Genomic DNA, 14744 nt, shown 5'->3' with positions numbered 1-14744 from the left:
CATTATGGAAACACGTTTGCTCCTGCTGTTTTTCCTGGAAGAATGTTTAGAACTGCAGGGCCGGACCCAGGGCGGGGGGGGGGGGGGGGGGGTTCCAGGGGTTCCGGAACCCCCCCCCCCTGGAAAAAGCATGTACCTTGCTTTGAGTGTTTGTTTTTTTTTAAATACATTTTGTGTGTGTCTCTAACAAATTTTATTCAATGTGAAATCCGATGAGAAAAAGGTACCCCCCCCCCCCCCCCCACAATGCTGCTCTTAACCCTCAAAACAAGGCCCAGAATGCACCAGATTGCACAGATTTTAACCGTTTTTCAAAAATTTTCCGGGGGAGCATGCCCCCGGACCCCCCTAGTTCGCGCGCCTGCAAGGAACCCCCCCCCCCCCCCCTTACAACTCATTTGGTCCGGCCCTGGAACTTGCACGTCACGCTATACTTTCGAGGGTGACGTTTCTTTGCTTTGACGTCAAAGATTGCACGAGGCTTTCTCCATAAAGATTGCTTGAAGGTGTGCATTACCGTGCACCTTTTGTGATGTGACTGGCTTGTCACCACACTAGCTGCTGTGCATTATCTGCTCTATACGACTAAATGCACATCGATGAACTTGCTATTTTTCTCCATGTAATGCATTTTGTGTATATAAGTTTAATGTGTTCTTACTTCAGTTGTCTGTTGACATGTAGAACTTTTTTTTTATCTAATGTTTGATTTTTAGTTATAGGGCAAAATGTAAAAAAGCAGATCACTGCTGAATCTGTTAACCCCGTTAAATAAAGAACTGTTATTGTTATTGTCAATCTGTCTCTGTCTGTCTGTCTGTCTGTCTTTCTCTCTTTCTGTCTTTATTCCTCCCCCATTCCGTGCAATGCCTCCACCCACCTGTCCCCACACTTGTGACCGCAAGGCAGCAGAACCCTGCAGTCCTCCTGGCAAACAAAGTCCAAGGGGTCCAGCGAGCACACCATCCACTGGTGGTGTCCGCACTTGGTTATCTTCTTTCTGACCAGCTCTTTGCACTCGCCGCACGCCTGGTAGCACAGCTTCTTACAGGGGTGTTGGTATTCGCAGGTCAGCCTTTTCTCGCACTGCTTCAGGCACTGGTACTCCTTGTGGTCCTGGTCATGAGAGAGTTGTTATTTGTTTGATGATACTATCGTTGTACGCCCTCTCAGTGAAACCAATAATAATAATAATGACAGCTTTTTTTTTAGCGCGAACCACAGCAGTCTAAGCTCTCCGCGCTTTACATAGTAACTATGCATGAGAACATACTACATGTATTTAACATAACATCAATTATAAAGCCGAGCGGTTGCAATGTAGCCTCACATAAACTCTAACTATCTGTGTCTGTGTCTTAGACGTTATATATTTTAGCAAACTAAGGCAACAATAAACTGACAAACTAAGGCAACAATAAACTGACAAACTAAGGCAACAATAAACTGACAAACTAAGGCAACAATAAACTGACAAACTAAGGCAACAATAAACTGACAAACTAAGGCAACAATAAACTGACAAACAAAGGCAACAATAAACTGACAAACTAAGGCAACAATAAACTTACAACAACACATTAGCTAACAACACATTAGGGGCATGTTCCCGGGTGTTACCCGACTTTAGATGAGTTTTTAGACGCGTGTTTATGTGTAATCAGCCAACTGCACTTATGGCAGATTGCCCGAAATCTTTTACGCGCCACCTTGGTGACTCGGGGGTGGGACATGGATACCGTCTCTGAGTCTGCACATACAGTTTACCCGTGTCCATCCCAGCCTGGATTCGAACCTGTGACCCTAGAATCAAAAGTCCAGTACTCTACACCTTTTACTTGTTTTCGTAATATTATCCTTATAGAAGCAGAACAATGGTGACTAGCTGCGCGTGAGAGCAAGAAATAACAAGTCGCATAAGGCGAAATTACTCCATTTAGACAAGCTGTGGAACTCACAGAATGAAACTGAACGCACTGCATTGTTTCACAATGACCGTAGTCCGCCGCTTGTGCAAAACGGAGTGAAACTGACGAGCCTGTTCAGTGCGGTAGTGGTTTCGCTGTGCTGCATAGCACGCTTTTCTGTACCTCTCTTCGTTTTAACTTTCTGAGCGTGTTTTTAATCCAAACATATCATATCTATATGTTTTTGGAATCAGAAACCAACAAGGAATAAGATGAAATAGTTTTTAAAACGATTTCGGAAATTTAATTTTAATCATATTTTTTATATTTTTAATTTTCAGAGCTTGTTTTTAATCCGAATATAACATACTTATATGTTTTTGGAATCAGAACATGATAAAGAATAAAATAAAAGTAATTTTGGATCATTTTATAAAAAAATAATTTTATTTACAATTTTTAGATTTTTAAGGACCAAAGTCATCAATTAATTTTTAAGCCTCCATGCTGAAATGCAATACCGAAGTCCGGCCTTCGTCGAAGATTGCTTGGCCAAAATGTCAATCAATTTGATTGAAAAATGAAGGTGTGACAGTGCCGCCTCAACTTTTACAAAAAGCCGGATATGGCGTCATAAAAGACATTTATCAAAAAAATGAAAAAACCGTCTGGGGATATCATACCCAGGAATTCTCATGTCAAATTTCATAAAGATCGGTCCAGTAGTTTACTCTGAATCGCTCTACACACACACACGCACAGACACAGACACAGACACAGACACACAGACACACACACACACAGACACACACACACACACACACACACACACACACACACACACCACGACCCTCGTCTCGATTCCCCCTCTATGTTAAAACATTTAGTCAAAACTTGACTAAATGTAAAAAGACCAAACAATACTGTACTCACGTGTTTGACGAAGAACAAACAAATAAACAAGTCGCGTAAGGCGAAAATACAACATTTAGTCAAGTAGCTGTCGAACTCACAGAATGAAACTGAACGCAACGCAACGCATCAAGACCGTATCGTCACTCCACCGCCCGTGGCAAAGGCAGTGCCAGTGAAATTGACAAGAAGAGCGGGGTATTCGTTGCGCTGAGAAGGATAGCAAGCTTTTCTGTACCTCTCTTCGTTTTAACTTTCCGAGCGTGTTTTTAATCCAAACATATCATATCTATATGTTTTTGGAATCAGGAACCGACAAGGGATAAGATGAAAGTGTTTTGAAATTGATTTCGAAAAAAAAAATTGATAATAATTTTTATATATTTAATTTTCAGAGCTTGTTGTTAATCCAAATATAACATATTTATATGTTTTTGGAATCAGCAAATGATGGAGAATAAGATGAACGTAAATTTGGATCGTTTTATAAAAAAATATTTTTTTTTACAATTTTCAGATTTTTAATGACCAAAGTCATTAATTAATTTTTAAACCACCAAGCTGAAATGCAATACCGAAGTCCGGGCTTTGTCGAAGATTACTTGACCAAAATTTCAACCAATTTGGTTGAAAAATGAGGGCATGACAGTGCCGCCTCAACTTTCACGAAAATCCGGATATGACGTCATCAAAGACATTTATCAAAAAAATGAAAAAAAACGTGTGAGGATACCATACCCAGGAACTCTCATGTCAAATTTCATAAAGATCGGTCCAGTAGTTTAGTCTGAACCGCTCTACACACACACACACACAGACACACACACATACACAATGACCCTCGTCTCGATTCACCCCTCTACGTTAAAACATTTAGTCAAAACTTGACTAAATGTAAAAAGCTTTGTTATTCGTTTTGTCTTCTTCAAACACGTGAGTACAGTATTGTTTGGTCTTTTTAGAATCCTTATATATATACAAACGGGCATACGTAGAGATTACACTTGTTGTCTCAGTGGATATTAAAGTTATTGGGGGGCTTTTACGTGTATAGCCGGTATGGCCTCGCCATTTAGACAGTCATACTCTTGGGACCTAATCATTTTTATAGCTTAAGAGATGTCAGATATATATTGAAAAGGTGTTAATTTAGATAATTAATTCAACACTTAAGATGTGTCGGATAGGTATCGAATAGGTGTTAATTTTGATAATTTAATGAACACCTTTTGAAAACCTTTCAGACACTTTTTCTGTACTTTGTTTTTCTAGGTGTCATCACTCTCACCTTGTCATAGGGGTGACACATTCTCGTGCACACGTGACCGCAGTCGAGGCGGGCTGTGCAAGGCTTCATGCAGCCTCCCTCCGGGGCTTTCCCGAAGTCTTCCGGTGTCCTGATGACCAGGCTCTCGTCGTTAGGGTGGTTTTGACAATACAGGTTCAGGGCCTCACCAATCTGGTCTTCCTTCCTCAGGCCTGCTGTAATGGTCTGCCACAGGTTGCTCTCTGCAGTGAGCAGGTCGAAGTTGCCGATCACGTAGAGCCCCATCTGAAATGGATGAGCGTCTTTCAAAACTGTTTGCATTGTATGTAGGTCGTAACTCTGTGTTTTGAATTAAAAAAAAAATTCACATTGGAGATAATAATAATAATAAAACATTCTTTTATAGCGCTGTTCACCGCCAAATGACAGTCTCATAGCGCTTTACATTAGACATTAAAATTCAACATTTTACATATACAAAGTTTCCTCGTAAGAAATAACATACAAGCATTAAAAAAAATTCATAGACAACGACCACTTATAGTTATATAAGATTATCTAGAATTTTTTTTAAAAGATGAAAAATACGTAATAGTTACACATTAAAAGTCTGACAATAAAACAGAACTTACATAAAAGCGAACAGATCTAAAACAGAACGAAGATGTAACACAGACTGTGGGGCAACAAATTAAACAACTAACAACAGACACACTGTATTATAATACTACATTAGGATATGTGTATTGTAAGGGTCTTGGACAGTTGCTTTTAATTAACTGTATCAATTTGATTTCACCATGTGCGTGTGTGTGTGTGTGCATGCGTGCGTGTGTGTGTGTTTGTGTGTGTGTTTTCTTTTGAGGTGAGCAGTGTGATCTGATTGCTGTCTAACCTTTCACAAGGAAGAAAAGCATCATTTCACTTTGACATGTACACGAAAATCAATAGAGGAGCAGAGCGGGAATTCTTTGCTGAATTAAATTTAACAAATAGATGATTTTCTAAAATAATCCTGTCAGGGTTTCCAGCGGTCTCAAAAAGTAAGAACCTTTTTACTTGAAACATGCTTTTGACAACACCCACAGCATGTTCCACGCTTCCGATCGGCCCTTTATTCTGTCATCGGGACGAACAACTAACTCTGATGTGTATGTTAAGCAGCGCGCACAATAAGACGACATCGATTGCTGTCGAAAATCAGCATTCACGAATTTATCAACAAAACATTTCGACAATGATAATTACAATGATGATGAGATGGTGACAACAGAATATGACGATCAGGTTTATGACATTGAAAATAGGAATGATGTGTTGTGTGGCACTATACACACGACTACTGCTCCCTCCTGCCTTACCTTGGCGCGGGACAAAGCCACACACACTCTGTTCTCAATCTTGAGGAAGCCAATGTTGCCGTCCTCGTTGCTTCTAACAAGGGAGAGAAGTATGATGTCGTTCTCCTCGCCCTGGAAGTTGTCTACCACTGTCACGCGCACGCCGTCAAACTCGCTCTTCTTCGGCATCAGCTTTCTCAGCTGGAACAGCTGGCCTGTTGACAACAAGGCAGTCAACAACTGTGTATGCTTTACATTTTACCTTCTGACTGTGTAACCCATTCCAGTGGAAAGTAAGCAGCAATCCCTATATCAATATCTTCCTAGGCTGAATCTTTTTCGGATAAAATAGCTGTAAGTGTAAAATTCAACAAATTGATTGAATAAAGTATTGATACATATATGGACGCCATCAATTTACGTAACCTTTGGACCAGTTCAAAACAATTTTGTTTCAGGGATTTCAACTTTAAATGCTAAGTGTTCCCTGTGTCTTACCAGAGTAAGTGGTGAGGACGGTGATTCTGGACGGGTCGTAGCCCTGTTTCAGAATGTAGGAACACAGCTTTAAATGCTACTTAAAGGCACAGTAAGCCTCCCGTAAACCATCACAGATACTGTCAGGCTTTTACACACAGTACAAACACCCTTCCATTTGAACGCTCACCAAACGGGAACATCCTAGGTGCCCTACGTAAAGAGCGAGCAATTTTCAAAGAATTTATTTTGCGTGGTTTATCTTACCCCTGAGCCATCGTGAACCCGTGTGATCCAGTTTCCCTTTTTCACAATGCAGTCGTCAGTTTGTAATTTGAATGGGGCTCGCTGTGAGCTTATCTGCAATAGCACGTTATGTACCTCTGACTTTTCACGAAACAAACGAATGTGATTCATAAGAACTCTAGCGATGGCTTTTGACTGCCTATAAACCGCCGTCTGCTACGAAAATCACGACCTTGCGTGACCCTGCTTTCGGGCTTTTCAAACTTTCAAAACTTCGAATTGTACTGATCTTGTCTTGATGAAAAAAGAATTCTTTTATGATTTAAGAATGTTCGTGTAACAAGCTGAGAATTTATTATTTAGATTTTAAAAGTTAGGTCTAGCGCCAAAACGCACCACGGTGCGAATCATTCTGATAATCATCGCTCCACGACTATCACCAGTTGAAGGGAAGCAACTCATTTTTGACCTGAGTTCAGGATGGGTCCGATTGAGATTATTTCTTTGAAAATTGCTCGCTCTTTACGTAGGGCACCTAGGATGTTCCCGTTCGGTGAGTGTTCAAATGGAAGGGTGTTTGTATTGTGTGTAAAAGCCTGACAGTATCTGTGATGGTTTACGGGAGGCTTACTGTCCGTGCGTGATTTCCGGTATCATAACAGCCGTCCAACATCAAAACGAGGCGCCATTGTTGTAGTAAACAAAGTTCACGAAAATAAATTCTGTGAAAATTTCTCACGCTCGACAGAAAGCAGCCAGGATGTTCCCGTTCGGTGAGCGTTCAAATGGAAGTATGCTTGTACTGTATGTAGACGCTCGGGGAGCTCTGTGATGGTTTACGGGAGGCTTACTGTGCCTTTAATAAACGTGTTCCCTGTGTCTTACCAGAGTACGTGGTGAGGACGGTGATTCTGGACGGGTCGTAGCCCTGTTTCAGAAGGTAGGAACACAGCTGTGCGACGTACAGAGCCTCATACAGGTTGGAGTGACTCTTGGTCTCGTCGTCATGGGCCTCGGGCATGGAGTGCGAGATGAAGAACAGGTTGGAGGACACGCCCTTGATGGCCTCGTACCCTTCCACGGACGGGTGGTTCTCCAGGGCCGGGTAGATGGGCTTCACCAGGCTGGCGATCTCAGGACGCATGCGGTGCTGCCAGCCAAGCGTGACGCACCTGATGGAGTGGGATACATGGTTTCAGTTATACATGTACCCGGTACTTCAAAAGAAAACAAGTCGCGTGAAGCGATATACAAACATTTAGTCAAGAGAAACACCAAAAATCAATCATCGCCGAGACTACATTCAGATAGTCTCGGCTAAACATACTGAAGACCGAGACGGGTCACGCTCGCCGCCGCGAAGCACGCGTCCGTAGTAGGTCTACTTACTGAACCTGTTTTCTTTCATTCTGATAACATTTTTAGATTAAACATGACATATCTATATATTTTTGAAATCGGGAGAAGACAAGGAATGCAATGCAATCAATTTTCAATCTGTTTGCAAAAAATAGATTTTAATGACAACTTTAATGAGCAAACTCATCAATTACTATTTAAGCCTACAAGCTGAAATGCAATACCAAAGTCCGGGCTTAGTCGAAGATTACTTGACCAACATTTCAACCGATTAAGTTGAAAAATGAGAGTGTGACAGTGCTGCCTCAACTTTCACAAAAAGCCGGATATGACGTCATCAAAGAAATTTATCCCCAAAAATTAAAAAAAAGTCTGGGGATATTTTACTCAGGAACTCTCATGTGAAGTTTCATGCAGATCGGTCCAGTAGTTTTCTCTGAATCACTTTACACACACACACACACACACACACACACACACACACACACACACACACACACACACACACACACACACACACACACACACACACACACACACATACACACACACATACACCACTACCCTCATCTCGATTCCCCCTCTATGTTAAAACATTTAGTCAAAACTTGACTAAATGTAAAAACAGAACACATTGGTGTACGACTTCATGTATTCTTATTTGAAATCTTATTTCTAAGTTGGAGATAATACGGTAATATTGTATTGTACTGTATTGTATTGTATTGTATTGAGTTGTATTGTGTTGTATTGTATTGTATAGTATTGTAAGTACATTTAAGCTTTCACATTCAAATGTAATGCCGGATTTGAAAAGGTCTTGTAAGAAACTGACCTATATGAGGATTATCTTCACGCCCTTGTCCTTGTCTCGTTCGGAGCTCCAGTTCTAGACCCACTACATGTCATTTTAAAGGATTCGGTAAGCAATGTCCTGGATTGCTGTTATCTTTCAACCGTAACGATTCTATGTTTGATGGAGCTATCGTATCTACCTCTTTGAGTCAAAGAGCAGATAACATCGCAGTTAACAAAATAAACGGACAGAAAGAAGAAACAAAATAGAGAGAAAGCAAGCCTTGAAAACAAACCTAATGATACCTTACAAAAACCTTTAAACGTAAGCCTAGAATTTTGGTTACCTTCATTCTGACATTTTAAATGACTTACTTCAGTCCGTTGTTGATCATGCGCTCAAAGAGAGACAGCTCCAGATTGTATTTCCGGGCAAGGGCGAAGACGTTTGGGTTGGGTCTCAGCTGTTTGTGGTCACCAATCAGAATCAAGTGCTGGCAGTCCTGGCTCAGGGTCGTGATCACGTGACCTTCAAGCACTTCCGCCGCCTCCTCCACAACTATGACCTTGGGTTTGACCTCTTGAAGTACAGACTGGTACCTGTTTGCGTATATAGGTCATCAGTACTTGTGTTACGCTCTGTCAACAGCAGAAGCCATCTGAGCATGTTTTATTTTACTTCTTATTCTGATTTTATTCACAAGAGCGGGGGGGAGGGGGGGTGGGGGGTGGGGTCAGCTTGAAGGTTATTATTTCGCTTGCAAGTTTCTATAAATATCGTCTTTCAAATAAAAAAAAAAAGTCTTAATTCTATGAGAAGGAGGAACTTTTCACGCAGGTTTTCATTTAATAATAAGGATAAATGAGCATTTATATAGCGCAACATCATAACTTTACAATTATGCTCTTTGCGCTTGACACATTTAAATTTAAATTAAAACACAGTTATACAAGCATTTACATCTTCATTCATAGTCAACAACGCTTTATTAAAAGCATACACCATCAGACATACATTACACACAAAAAAGAGCACATTTGTTTCCCTTCAGATTTTGTTGGCCCTCTGAATTCTAGAGAGAGTGCCATAACGAAGCACAGTCTTATCAATCGGACATTTTCCAATAGGACAACCAGATTCATGTATTAATACAAAATCCCAAGCACATACAAAATGTATTAGCACAAACGGAACTTCAAATTCCAAACATAATATCATACACGGCAACTCGCTTTCCCCAAAGAGAAAACAACCCGAATTTCCATGAAGGTAAACTCCAAGGAGTATAGTACTACTACTACTACTACTACTTCTACTACTCCTCCTACTACTACTACTATTTCTACTACTACTACTACCACTACTACTACTACTACTACTACTACTACCACTACTACTACTACTACTACTACTACTACTACTACTACTACTACTACTACTACTAATGAGGATACTGATATGGCACAAATCCTATCATAGTTCTAAACGCCTCACAAAAACACACACAATTAAATAATTATATACACAATGCCACAACTCAAATAGTGATAACACATCGAAGTAAACTTATACAATTCAAAATATGTTCAACACACATAGGCCTATATGAATTAATATTCAAACTCGAAATCGTCCCTCCAAAAGTGCACACAATGCTTTCATTTCACCAGCTTTTATACATTCTTCTCTTCAAAAATTCGACAACACCGAGAATACTGCAAACGACATCCCACCCGACAGTATTGTTTTCATACGCGAGTTTAGCTGCCCTTGAAAATCGGCTCGCTCATGGGGCCTGTAGACAAAAAACCCGATAAGAACAAACATTTCGCGCATGCAGACTCAGAAAGTCGTCATAAAGAACGCGATGCTTCAAAAGATACAGACTGTGACGGTGACTGTGACGTCATTCACACATACCGAAACGTCATTCATAGTTGGTCGTTCACTTACGTCAAAAAGTACATCTTTCCACAGTGGCTGCTCCTTTGTTTACCCTAGTCGAGCGTGAGTACGCAAAACGTGTTTGTTATTTTCTCTGTTGAAGCTGTGAGACATAAATGCTATTCAGACTTGGTCGTGTGAGAGAGTTTTCTTCCACACTCGATTAGCTGATGTCTAACTCAGCCTTAATAATAATAATAATAATAATAATAACGATTACTTATATAGCGCGTAAACCTCGTGGTGACAAGCCCAGAGCGCTTTACACTTACATACTCATTCTTCGTTAGACAATCAACGTAATCTCGTGTGGAAGAAAACGTCTGTCACACGACCAAGTCTGAATAGCAGGTAATATTACACAACTTACTTCGCAGCGCCCGTGGTTGTCATGGCAATAACGGTGGCAGTTTTCAAGATGTGCTTGTCCTCCTGCATGAGTGTCTCCTTCTGCCTGCGGGCCAGCTCGTCGTACAGGCGTTCTCTCTCCCGCATCTCTGTCTGCAGCGCCACACACAGGCTGTGCGTCCACCGCCGGTACAGCTTCCACCGCTCAGAGAACTCCAGGTCCCAAATTTCGTGCACCTGGCAGACCGGGATCACAATACTGTTATACACAATACTGTTATACACAATACTGTTATACACAATACTGTTATACACAATACTGTTATACACAATACTGTACAGCTTCCACCGCTCAGGGAACTCCAGGTCCCAAATGTCGCGGACCTGTTAGGCGGGAATCACAATACACACTACTGTTATACACAATATACAATACAGTTATACACAATACTGTTATACACAATACTGTTATACACACTACTGTTATACACAAAACTGTTATACACAATACTGTTATACACAATACTGTTATACACAATACTGTTATACACAATATACAATACTGTACAGCTTCTACCGCTCAAGGAACTCCAGGTTCCAAATGTCGTGCACCTGGCAGGCAGGGATCACAATACACAATACTGTTCTACACAATACTGTTCTACAAGATACTGTTCTACACAATACTGTTATGCACAACACTGTTATGCACAACACACTATACTGTTATACACAATACACACTACTGTTATACACACTACACACTACTGTTATGCACAATACACAATACTGTTATACACAATACAAAATACTGTTATGCACAATACACAATACTGTCATACACAATACATACTACTGTTATACACAATACACAATACTGTTATACACAACACACACTATACACACAATACACACTACTGCTATACACAATACACACTACTGTTATGCACAATACACAATACTGTTATGCACAATACAAAATACTGTTATACACAATACAAAATACTGTTATACACAATACACAGTGCACACTACTGTTACACACAATACACAATACTATTATACACAATACACAATACTGTTACACACAATACTGTTATATACAATACACAATACTGTTATACACAATGCACAATACTGTTATACACAATACACAATACTGTTATACACAATACACAATATTGCATTGCTCAAGGTTGGGACTTTGCCTTGACACTCCGACTAAAAAACATTCACTCAAGCCAAGCACACTTAACAAACGCAACATCAAAACTAACATCAATAACAGTGCACACACTACACCCAGAAGAAAATATACAAGTGTATCAGGGGCAGATCACATCATTTTTAAAGGGCGACGCAAAGCGTTTAGTTGAGGGCGCGAAGCGTTCGAACCTCCTAGGGGGTTCCGGGGACAAACAAGGAAAATTGAGCAATCTGGTGCAATCTGAGCCAAGAAACTTCCTCTCAGGGCCGGACCCAGGGGGGGGTTCCAGAACCCCACCCCTGGAAAAAGCATGTACCTTGCTTTGAGTGGGTTTTTTTTTTAGCACCAAAACAATGCTGCTCTTAACCCTCAAAACAAGGCCCAGAATGCACCAGATTGCACAGATTATAACCGTTTTTCAAAAATTTTCCGGGGGAGCATGCCCCCGGACCCCCCTAGTTCGCGCGCCTGCTTTGCAGGCGCGCGCTTGTGGCTTCGCCACTTCGCTGATTTGCCCCCCCAAAAATGGAGGAACCCCCCCCCTTACAACTCATTTGGTCCGGCCCTGCTCTAGTACACCTTCCAAAAAGTAAATTTAAGAAGACAAATTTGGATAAAAACAAGGACAATTGACCAATCTGGTGCAACCTTAGCCAACAAATGACCCAACTACTTTCCAAAACCGTCACTTAGAAGACAAAGGCCGGCTCCCCAGAAAATGTTGATAACAATCAAGGAAAATGGAGCAATCTGGTGCAATCTGAGCATCAGTTTTGCGTTATTTTTAGATTTCGTTTGGAATTTTTTCTTTTTTTCTCTTTTATTTTTTAGGGGGGGGGGGGGGTCCGTAAACCCCGGAAATCTCACCCCCCCCTCCCCTGCTGTGTCTAGCCTATATGTTGCACTTCGCCTTCTGTTATTCTCTCTAAAGGCGCAGTCATTTCGGTGCTGCTTAGTCAATTAGGTTGAAGAGACGCTAAAAGCTCGCAATCTCTGCAAACGATTAGGCTCATCATCTCCAATCCGGCCAGGCTTCTACTTTGGATTGGACTATGTCTGCACTTGGACACATACCCAAACCAACAGCCTTACTGATTTTTGAGCAGGTTGGATTTGTATTATTATTTTAATTTCGTAACGTATGCATGAACAGAACAACTGTCGTTTCACCCAGGCCAGGCTACAACAGAGTCAGGTAGTTTCACCCAGGCCACAACACAGTCAGGTAGTTTCACCCAGGCCACAACAGAGTCAGGTAGTTTCACCCAGGCCACAACAGAGTCAGGTAGTTTCACCCAGGCTACAACAGAGTCAGGTAGTTTCACCCAGGCTACAACAGAGTCAGGTAGTTTCACCCAGGCCACAACAGAGTCAGGTAGTTTCACCCAGGCCACAACACAGTCAGGTAGTTTCACCCAGGCTACAACAGAGTCAGGTAGTTTCACCCAGGCCACAACACAGTCAGGTAGTTTCACCCAGGCCACAACAGAGTCAGGTAGTTTCACCCAGGCCACAACAGAGTCAGGTAGTTTCACCCAGGCCACAACAGAGTCAGGTAGTTTCACCCAGGCCACAACAGAGTCAGGTAGTTTCACCCAGGCCACAACAGAGTCAGGTAGTTTCACCCAGGCCACAACAGAGTCAGGTAGTTTCACCCAGGCCACAACAGAGTCAGGTAGTTTCACCCAGGCCACAACAGAGTCAGGTAGTTTCACCCAGGCCACAACAGAGTCAGGTAGTTTCACCCAGGCCACAACAGAGTCAGGTAGTTTCACCCAGGCCACAACAGAGTCAGGTAGTTTCACCCAGGCCACAACAGAGTCAGGTAGTTTCACCCAGGCCACAACAGAGTCAGGTAGTTTCACCCAGGCCACAACAGAGTCAGGTAGTTTCACCCAGGCCACAACAGAGTCAGGTAGTTTCACCCAGGCCACAGCAGAGTCAGGTAGTTTCACCCAGGCCACAGCAGAGTCAGGTAGTTTCACCCAGGCCACAGCAGAGTCAGGTAGTTTCACCCAGGCCACAACAGAGTCAGGTAGTTTCACCCAGGCCACAACAGAGTCAGGTAGTTTCACCCAGGCCACAACAGAGTCAGGTAGTTTCACCCAGGCCACAACAGAGTCAGGTAGTTTCACCCAGGCCACAACAGAGTCAGGTAGTTTCACCCAGGCCACAACAGAGTCAGGTAGTTTCACCCAGGCCAGGCTACAACAGAGTCAGGTAGTTTCACCCAGGCCACAACACAGTCAGGTAGTTTCACCCAGGCCACAACAGAGTCAGGTAGTTTCACCCAGGCCACAACAGAGTCAGGTGTTCCCAGCTTCAAAAATATTCGATAAGGCCAAATAAAAATATATGTTGGTTTAGGGTAACCCGACCGACCCTATTTGTTCCCGCCGATCCTAGCTAAAACTGTTTTGTCTTTTCAAAGAAAACCCCCAACTTTTGGCACATTTTGCGAACCATACCGAGACTAATGGAAGTAACCTGCTTTGAAATCGACTAAATTTAAGAAGAAGAAAAAAAGAAAAAAAAAAGCCGACCTACCAACCCTATCTGTTTTGGTCACGTTACCCTTATTAACCAACATTATAAGATGTTTGGTGGCTTGTTGACAGACCAGCTTTTTTGTTGGTCCAAGGGGACCATATGTGACCCTCCACCACGGGATGAGTCGCATGTCACCTTTGCATGATTTTCATATTTGTACATTTTCATAAAGAGATTGTTATGCTCTATCCAGTGGTGAAAACCGTTTTAAAAAAGAGCAAAAACTGTTTGAGTTATAAGCCTGTGACTAAGGTGACCCTCACACTGTTACCAGACACTCCCCGGATTTTTATTAAGCCCAGCGCAGAACAGCGCGAGGTGACATGCGACTCATTTCGTGGTGGAGGGTCACATATCGTCTTTTGTTTCATCTTCATCGACCAAGGCCGAA

General features: G+C 41.9%; 1 protein-coding gene across 1 annotated transcript in view; it reads right to left on the bottom strand.

Annotated features, from left to right (window-relative positions):
• Positions 1-14744, bottom strand: part of LOC138945349 (NFX1-type zinc finger-containing protein 1-like) — a 60692-nt gene that overhangs the window by 15763 nt on the left and 30185 nt on the right. The window contains exons 11-16 of the mRNA XM_070316777.1: positions 10619-10833; positions 8679-8903; positions 7035-7321; positions 5448-5641; positions 4108-4371; positions 881-1116 (exon numbers count right to left, since the gene is read on the bottom strand). Coding sequence (XP_070172878.1) covers positions 881-1116; positions 4108-4371; positions 5448-5641; positions 7035-7321; positions 8679-8903; positions 10619-10833 — 1421 coding nt within the window. The remainder of the gene's footprint in view (positions 1-880; positions 1117-4107; positions 4372-5447; positions 5642-7034; positions 7322-8678; positions 8904-10618; positions 10834-14744) is intronic.

This window comes from Littorina saxatilis, linkage group LG13, assembly GCF_037325665.1.
Source record: "Littorina saxatilis isolate snail1 linkage group LG13, US_GU_Lsax_2.0, whole genome shotgun sequence".
NCBI classification, from domain to species: domain Eukaryota; kingdom Metazoa; phylum Mollusca; class Gastropoda; order Littorinimorpha; family Littorinidae; genus Littorina; species Littorina saxatilis.
The sequence above is the reverse complement of the archived record's forward strand: the minus strand, read 5'-3'. Positions and strand labels throughout refer to the sequence as shown.